Source organism: Oculina patagonica, chromosome 2 (genome assembly GCF_052425735.1).
Source record: "Oculina patagonica isolate OP01 chromosome 2, crgOcupat, whole genome shotgun sequence".
NCBI classification, from domain to species: Eukaryota; Metazoa; Cnidaria; class Anthozoa; order Scleractinia; family Oculinidae; genus Oculina; species Oculina patagonica.
Genome location: NC_135759.1, coordinates 8,415,398 through 8,424,649, shown reverse-complemented (window position 1 = coordinate 8,424,649; position 9,252 = coordinate 8,415,398). Strand labels below are relative to the sequence as shown.

The following is a 9,252-nucleotide window of genomic DNA, read 5'->3' as shown; positions in this document are numbered from 1 at the left end:
ATTTCCGATTGAAATATTTCATGAGAACGAAAATGTCGAGATTGATCAATATAAGGAGGAAGTGATTCCGTAAGAGAGAAATTTACCAAGGTATCTTGATAGCCAATCTTCTACCATGGCGGCATCATTGAAGTGCTTTACGACATCAATAATTAACTACAACCGTGTTAAATTGTTTTCACGTCGGTACCTTTAAGAAAAGACGCTAACGACACTTAATGGCATCGCAGGCTCCGGTTTGTCTAAGAACAAGATATCGCAAAAAAATGGCAAAACGATAAGTCGATAGGAAAATGGCACAAGGTTGTTTTCATGGTATTAGCAAGAAAGTAATACACCTGTTTGCAGCGGACGTTTTAGCAGCGTGGGGTCTAAAACAAAGATTGTTCTTTATGTCTTTTGATCGTCCATCCGAAATTTAAGATACTGCTGCTTACGAGGAGTGGACGAGAAGGTGCAATAGCCTTAAATCACTTTCACTGGTAGCATGGTATTAATATAAAACGATGAATTTTAAGGTGAGGACGATTAATCGTACCGCTAAAGATGAACTTGGCTCAAATGTCGAAAAGAACGCAAAGGTGTCCAATGATGACAACAGGGAAACAAACAATGGTAAAATGAAAAAAGTGGAAACACTCAAATGCTTTCTGATGGATACGACATTGCATGGAGCTCGCTTTGTATTTGCTGAAAGTTTGCTAAGACGCTGTCTTTGGAAACTGGCTCTTGTCGCATCTTTTGCATTTTGCTGCTATCAAGCATACTGTTCTTGGAGGCAGTTTTTCCAGCGGCCATTTAACACAAGGATGTCCTCAAAAAATGCTCTCGAAGGTGCGTTAACCTTCCCTGCTGTTACCTTGTGCAATTTCAACCCGCAAAATGCCCACAGAGTTATGGAGTTGCAATATTATAATTTTAGCGCAGAGGAAATGGAGCTAAAACTTGATGATGTTTCCAAATTGCTGCAGCTTTCAAAACGCGCTATAACTGACGATTTTCGGGAAAGAAATCCCGAATTCTTTAACCGTGAGGAAATGGTAAACAGTTGGAAATTAGCCAGTCATCAAATCGAAGAGATGCTTCTTCCACACGCTCCGCCAACATATACCTCCTGTTCATTCGATGGACTGCTATGTAGTGCAGAGAACTTTAGTAATTTTGCTAGTACCTCTTTTGGTCAGTGTTTCACCTTTAATTTGGCGCGGAACAGTAGTAAACCTTTAAAAGCAAGAATGGCTGGTAAAAATTATGGTCTAAAGCTTCGAATGAATATACAGCGTGATGCATACTTTAGAAATCCCCTCCGTCCGTTTGTTGGAATAACTGTTCTTGTGCATAAGCCAAATAATTTTCCATTTATGGACGAGTATGGCCTTGCTGTGGAGCCAGGAAAGCATTCGTTTCTTTCCATTAAAATGAAAAGGGTACGTAAAGTGTTTTTTTTCCTGAATAGCGGGGAAAAAAAAAAAAAAAAAAAAAAAAAAAAAAAAAAAAAAAAAAAAAAAAAAAAAAAAAAAAAAAAATTTTTTTTTTTACTTTTCAAAAAAAAGGGGCGGGCGAGGGAAAAAAAAAATTATTGGGAGGTCATATGTGTTTTCTCGGTTACTCTTCTAACGTTTACCATTCCTGCATGGTATGCAGTGGATTGCAATTATTTAGAGTAGTGCATCATTTAATACTCGATGTACAAAAGTTTCAGTTCAATTTCAAATCACTTCAATTACTCTCGAGCGAATTAAAGGGACTATGTCACGGGGATTTCGAAAAATTTTTGATCTAAACTGTTCTGAAATTAGTGGTAGGCAACTAAACCGCCACTAAACCGTAGATAAACATTGTGTTTGAACATCTAAAGAAATATACAACCTTTATTTGTGAATAGAAATCAAACTACGGCTATAAATATCAATATTTTAATCCGTTTCCATCCGAGCCATCTGCAGCCAAAGATGCTCGTTAACAATTTCAGTGCTCTAATATACATGTAGCAATTTTTAATAAAAATGGACTATTATTTAAGGTTTCCTGCGACACAATTATAATTTTTTTGCGGCTCAAAAATCAGTTAAAATCCGTGACATAGTCCCTTTTACGCTTGCTTATTTAAGCTCTATGTTGTGACCTTACATTTCCATAAGGCAATGAGGAGGCTAGTTCTGTCAAAATAATTAAGGTAGTAGGTACTTAAAGATTATCAAAAACGCCAGACCTATTTAGTGCATTTTCTATTTTTCTGCTTTTCTAATGTGGCAGATCTTAATAATAGCTCGTAACTCTTTGTGTTTGCAGATAACCAATTTGCCTTCTCCCTATGCCACCAATTGCACTCAAAGAAGACTCAATATGTTTACCAGCGGGACATCCTATGATTACTCCAAACCCGCTTGCCTCATGCAGTGTCGTAACGAGTTCGTTGTCAACAAATGTCAATGCACCTTGATGGAAATTCATGGTAAGAGACAAAAATCAATAATAAATCTTACATTAACCAATCGATGCTAAACTCACATACGAAAAGACTAGAAAAGCAACAACGTTTTGCCCGTCACGTCTATATGAAAACAAAATAATATACGAAAATAAAATTAAAATATATTACGCGAAACATTTTTTATTTGATCTTTGTAGCCTTCCATGTCCTTTCCTTTGTTTCATTATTATGACTAAAGTTATGTACGGCTAACATTTTTTCTCGTTTTTTGCTTTTTTTGTGTGACATTAAATATTTTTTAGAAAGCTATACAAAGACTCCAAATAATCAGAAAGTATCTAATGTATTTTAACCACTATAATAAATATTATCTCATCAAAAATAACGGGATTCGGGATAGCCATTTTAAAAAATGCGGATGCGGGATTTTCGTAAAAAAGGAGCGGGAATGCGGGATCAGGACCCCCCCCCCCCCCCCCCTTCCAGACCTTGAACAAAGAAAAGCGCTTTTATCTAACTATTGATCATATCCTCCTATTTGTTCGTATTCCCTATTCATGCTCTCTTTCTCCAGCAAAGGCTCAAGTTTGTGCTCTTAATGACACCGTCCTGTGTGTGATCCCGGCGCTTGGTAAGCAATATCGCACTGTTTCAGTTATTTACAGCTAGTTTTATGTGTCATTACGATAAAGACACTTCGCCTGTTTCCTTAGTTGCCTGCTTGCTCGATTGTTTGCCTGGCAGTCTGCTTAAATGCTTGCTTGGCAGCCTGACTGATTGACCGACCGACCGACCGAACCGACCCGACCCCACGAATTTATCAATTGATGATCGGTTGGTTGTTCGGTCAGTTGATCGGTTGATTGGTTGGTTTATTGGTTGGTTGAAAGACCTTTAAGACGTCGCATTCCTTCAAAAGAACCATGAAGTATCTGCACTTTTAAATGTTTGAAGTTCTCGCTTTTGTAGGTGTAAGCTGAACTCATGAAATGCCGCATCAAGGTTTTCAGCGATGCCTAAAACAATTTTGCCTTTTCGCCGGGTGTAGTAATACATTGATCTCTGTTGTGTAAAATTGGCACATACAACATTTTTAACACCTCTCATACAGAATGACTCATTAACTGCAGTATTCTTTAAATTGCAGAAGCATTTAGTTTGTCTAAAGAAAGCCATAAATGTGAGCACGATTGTCCCCAGCCATGCAAGCACGTGGAATACGAGACATCTTTGTCACACGCAGGTCTTCAGGGCGATGTCTTTGAAGATCACCTCTTGTCGTTTCTAAATGCTTCTCAGTCGTCATCAGCCTCTTCACCGTTATATAAGATATATCGTCCATTCTTAAATATGACGAAATCAGAGAGGCAAGATTACATAGAGTAAGTGATAAGTCACCATTTATTTTTCTTTTCATAAACTTTTTTACAACACATATTTTATGTTCCCCTTTAAAGCGTAAAGCCTTTGAAGCCTAGGTTCTTATAAGCCTAAGAGGGTCATATATAATAAACCTGGGCACCCGTTTATTTCGTACTGGCTCGTGTAGTATATTATTTTTTGTGGCAAATAAAAACGGCCCCAGCGTCTACCACAGTTTCTGACGCATGAAGTCGCTAGGAGTAGGTTCCACTGTTTTTGTGTTTTCATTCGACACTTTGCTAAGTGCTCCAAAATGTTGATGTGCATAGTGCATGTGCTGTGGTTCAATTTTTGATCTCTTTACCAATTGACATTTTCCTTTGTTCTGGTGTATGGTAATACCTGCCCGGCCCCATGCCTCACCTAGGGGCAAGGAACTAAGCCATGGTGTTACATGATAGTCAATTTAAAACAAAGGAAAAAAACAATTGTATGAAGGGTAAAATTGAGCCACGACGCATGCAGAACTTGCACGGACATATCAAACAAATAATAAGAATAATAACCTTTTCACATGCTAGAAACTTATTCATGTACATTTGACCTTATTATTTTTTTTTTTGTAATAATACTTTCATAGCAAAAACATTGTTTCTTTGGACATCTATTTCAACGACTTGAACTACGACGAACTGGAACAGTTTCCGACGTTTGAGCTTTGGGACCTGTCTGGTAAGGGTTTAACGTTTTTCAATTTTAATTGACGTTCTGTAAATATCGGTTAAAAGTTATAGTCTATCAGCTAGTGGGGTTGTATGGCTCACTTAAGGGGAACAAACGAAACTTGTCTAATATTACTCTTTGACTATTAAGCATCATAAAAATGTGTGATAGCAAGGATAAAACGGTAGCTTTCACTGTGTAAATCGAATTTGAAATTTGCCCTCATATCCTTCTTTTGGCCGCCATCTTGGATTTTAAAACAAAAATCCTTAATTTTTTTATTCGTTCTTAAATACTTACTGATTTTTTGCTTAGATTTATATTTGAGAGGTACTACATATTCGGGACATTATTTTAGCATTGTTTATGGTAATAAAAGCAAAGTACGCAATAAATGAGGTCGCAATGTCCGCCATTTTGTTTTTCAGCTCGTTTTCCTTTTGCTCCTCAATCATCTAAAATAACAAAATTACCATAAAGGCGTTCCATCGCAATACTACGTTTTTTCAAGTATACTACACCATTAATCAGTATACCCCAAATCAGATTACATAGCTACGTCCACGCATAAGGTTAGAATAGGGCTCAGTTAAGAGATTGTTGAGGACAGAACAGACAGAATCGCCACACTCGTATAAAGTCCTCCTTCACTGCTGCTATGCTTCTGTCAACTCTTCTGGAGCGGTGAAGGAATTACCGGAAGGGAATCAGTAGCTCTTCTCTAGATTGTGGCTTGAAAATTTCCTCTTGTAACATTGAGTTCGGTTAGTGGAGATGCCTCGCGTGGCGGGAGAACCTCTGGCTTTACTTTCCCGGGCGCCGTTCACTTTTCTCTGGCTTCACTTTCCCTGTCGCCGTGAATCTCATAGCACAGCACATCCACACTCTGACACGTCTTTTTCTCGTACAGCTGATACACTTATGCTTTCGTATCTTTAATGATCACCTCGGATACTGCAACTCCTCCCCGCTAATCGCCATAGCTCGGACGTACGTTTCGTACGTTGGCAAAGCTCCACTTTTCTGGTCTTCGCACCTCTTCCCTCTTTTTCAAAGTACTTTGCATGTTAGTGGGACCATATGTTTGAAATAAAGGGCTGGGTTGGAAAATGACGATTGTTTTTTAGGGGGATTTATTCAAGACACTTGAATTGCAATGGTATTTTATCTACGCGCTCTCTTCTCCTCGTGAAATAATTTTTAAATCTGCACTTTTTGCTTTATTTTGTGGTACAAACAGTCATATCATTTGTGAACAATAATCAGCCGTGGCGACGTCACATATGACATCACGTTGTTGTTTTTGAAACACCAGAATGAACGAAATCATGTTCTTAGTTCCAATAAGTTTTAAATTTGCGTTTGAAAGCGATTCGTTTACGTTAAAAGAATGCAGGCAGCTTTGTAGCTTTTTCACCCCAAAAATCCAAGATGGCGGCCAAATTAAGAAGCGTATAGGGGAGCCAATTTAAAATTCGATTTATAAGTGAAAGCTACCGTTCCAACCTTGCTATCATACATTTTTGTGATGCTCAATAGGCAAGGATTAAGATAAGACATGTTTCGTTTGTTCCCCGAAAGTGAGCCATGAACCCAAATTTTCGGATCTCAGCTGATGGACTATTAGCCGACATTAATGTTTTTATGAGTCAAATGGGTCAATAAGACAGTTGTTAATTTGAAAATAGTGCCGCCCTAATTAACAAATAAAAGCTAACCGCAAGCAAACCAGATTGAAACCAACCGTAAGCAAACCGAAGTAGTAGAACTTAACAACCCCGTATACTTTATGTAAATATCACTTTGACTCATTTGACTCATAATCAGGGGGACTCTGTGAGTCACCCGACTCGAAATGATAAACCATTAAATTAAAAATACAAAAAGTCCCTAAATAATATACTAACAACAACGATGTAAATATATTCAACAACTTTCTCAAACTAATTAACAATTCGTCAAGTAAAAAAAAGAAACCCAGAACCTAGACTTAGGCTTTAAAATCTAATCTTAACTAGCATCGATTTCTATGATTCTATTACGCCGTTATCTCCTTAGTTTCGATTGAGAAGATAACTTATTATGGGAAATTAACGCTTGTGTTAATTAAGGTATTGGAAATTAACGCGACTTAAATTAACGCGAATTGAAGGAAAAATTACTTCCCAATAAAGGAAATTAACGCGAAAGAGAGGGTAACACTTCAAAATGAAGGAAATTAACGCGACGTACACAACTGGAACAAGTTTATTTCAACACTTGTAGGCGTATAATCTTAAACGCAAAAATGTTCATGGTATTTTTCCCACTTCGAGCGTTCTTCGCAGTATCAGTGAAAGTGGTAGATGACCACCCTGATAAAATAATGATTTTTCCTTTGAGTCAAGAACGTCTGGACTGTAACGAGAAATTGGGGCCAAAATAATGAAAATTAAGGTCATGGAAATTAACGCTCTACTTAATTAACGATGCAGAAATTAACGTTAACAAAAATTAACGCGACTTAAATTAACGCGAATTTTTGAAATTCGCGTTAATTTCATGACGCGTTAATTTCCTATAATAAGGTATATCAAACACTCGAGAGAGTGTTTGATCACATTTCCAAACACCACTAAGTTCGTCAAAAATATTCCGCTGCTTGTCATATTTTCAACTTTCTTCTCGGTGTTTGCAATTGCTGTGAACCGCTTTCTCCTTCGTGTTTGATGTATATTACATCAAATGTGAGAACTAAGGCAACCCTTTATCACACTAGTGACATAAATACCATATTTTATTTTACAGCAAGTCTTGGCGGAAACCAGGGTCTCTTTCTGGGAATAAGCTATCTAACTGTATGCGAATTCCTGGACTATGGTTTCAGAAGGCTTTATCACAAGATGTTTTCTGAAAGGAACGACGCGAACAAGGACGAAAGCAGCATTCCAGGATAGCGTCTTTTCAGTTACAGAACCGCACTGATTTTAACAATTAACTGACCTTATGACTTAGTGCTTTAAATATCAAGTTTCTAAATATTCGAAAGTAAGAGGCATTTACTCAGGCTAAACACAGCAATATTAAATATAAAACAAGATAAAAAGGCTTGGAGCGGTTGTTGAGTGAATGCAAATGTTTCAGATTTTTCTACAAAAACCTGTCGTCCACTGGCTATGACATTATTTTCATGGCGTATCTCAGTATCTATCAACTAAAAGGAAACATTTAATTAAGTTTCTTTTTCTTATGACTGCTTTGTAACGGCACCAAAAAATAACAGATAACAGCAAACCATACTTCTGTTAAAAATCGTTATTAACGTTTTTATGGGAAAAGGGAGAAGGAGAAATAAGAGTGAACCACCTTTTCACCGTCAATGCTTTAAGACCCCTTTACCACCACTACAACCAATAACAATTTATTCCGTACTTTTCCGTAATTTACTTTTTTGAGTTAATAGATACTTTTACAATTATTCTAACAGCACGGTTGAAAAGGGACCTCTTAAAATAGCCATAGCTAACCAAACCTGACAAGAGGTTTAAATGTACAAATACTGGTGTATCGGTGGACGTTTCGAGGCTACCATTTCTTTACTAGCTTTAAAGAAAAGGTAATCGTTCGAGACATCTGCAAGTGATCTAACGCCGAAGAAGAATTGGGCGTTAGACTTTATCTACAAAAATCACGATAAACTAGCCAGCTATCCTTCTGTTAATATTATAATATTTCTCAAGACGCTAAGCGACAATCATTGTAAAGTCAGCAGTACATCAGTGGATATTCAGAATAATTAAAGATTATCAAAATTAAGCGTGCTTGGCGTCTGAAGGAATAAATGTGACCCATACAGTAAAAGAGTGAACAAAAGAAAATCATACAAGGACATTTAACATGTATTCATTGCAGATTCTCTGAATCTGGTCATATTGAATTTCTTGGTTTGTGCATTCATCTGATCTTGAATGTAAGCTTGGTGACGTCTTGCAATATTAAACTTATTAATTCTTTGTTACGGAGTATTTCAGAAAGGTTTTGAAATTATAAACCTAGCACTTGCTATAAGAATAAATCTGTTGAGTCAGAATGAACTTAAGACTTCAAAAATGGGTGATTAAAATATGCCATAAAAATTTTCTTTTTTGCTTACCTTATGCTTGTCAAGATTAGTTGTAGAAAAAAAAATAGAAACGACTTTCCAACTGGTACGTCTAAACGCAGGTAAGACAATGTCACCAATAAATTCCGTGTCTTCTGATGATGTTTCAGGTACACTCTTGATACTGAAGGGGAAGGCTTGAAGTCCTATTTTTTTTTTTTTTGTTACCATTAAAAAAGGTTCAGATTAGTAGTAAACAACAAGAAAAAGCGAAATTATTTTCATTTAAATTTGGTGAAAATTGCCAGTCAAAAACCGTGATCAATCTTCGAAATTGAACGTCCATTATTTTACACATATTTTCTTCCGCTTACATCAAGTACGAATGCCAGCCGCCGTTTTGTGACGTCACTACGCAATTTTCCATCCAGTGCCTTCCATTTCGCGGGGGACTGGATCAAACCTCCCGTATTGGAAACTGTACAGAATCTGGTCAATTCCAGCGAACATCAAAATGGAAAATTGCATGTGCGTAGCCACGATACAATATGGCTGCTGCTTTTCTCTTTTAGAATCAATCTGTTTTCAGGCCATTTAATCATATCGATATGTTTTTCTGCAGCCACGTATTAATCATATCGAATTATGCCAA

The 9,252-nt window shown here is 37.0% G+C and overlaps 1 protein-coding gene across 1 annotated transcript; it reads left to right on the top strand.

The window, feature by feature from the left end:
- Positions 1-230: 230 nt before the first annotated feature.
- On the top strand, positions 231-9,209 carry LOC144642923 (acid-sensing ion channel 1-like). Its single transcript, XM_078502027.1, has 6 exons — positions 231-1,427; positions 2,293-2,455; positions 3,009-3,065; positions 3,582-3,816; positions 4,437-4,528; positions 7,307-9,209. The coding sequence occupies exons 1-6, from the start codon at positions 507-509 to the stop codon at positions 7,453-7,455; spliced, it is 1,617 nt and encodes a 538-aa protein (XP_078358153.1). The 5' UTR covers positions 231-506; the 3' UTR covers positions 7,456-9,209.
- Positions 9,210-9,252: the final 43 nt, after the last annotated feature.

What these genes read in the sequence shown, in the direction of transcription:
- LOC144642923 (XM_078502027.1), top strand. Translation starts at nt 507, where the DNA reads ATGAATTTTAAGGTGAGGACGATTAATCGTACCGCTAAAGATGAACTT. An exon ending in CACCTTGATGGAAATTCATG is followed by an intron (nt 2,456 to 3,008) that starts GTAAGAGACAAA and finishes CTCTTTCTCCAG; the next exon opens with CAAAGGCTCAAGTTTGTGCT. An exon ending in GAGAGGCAAGATTACATAGA is followed by an intron (nt 3,817 to 4,436) that starts GTAAGTGATAAG and finishes ATACTTTCATAG; the next exon opens with CAAAAACATTGTTTCTTTGG.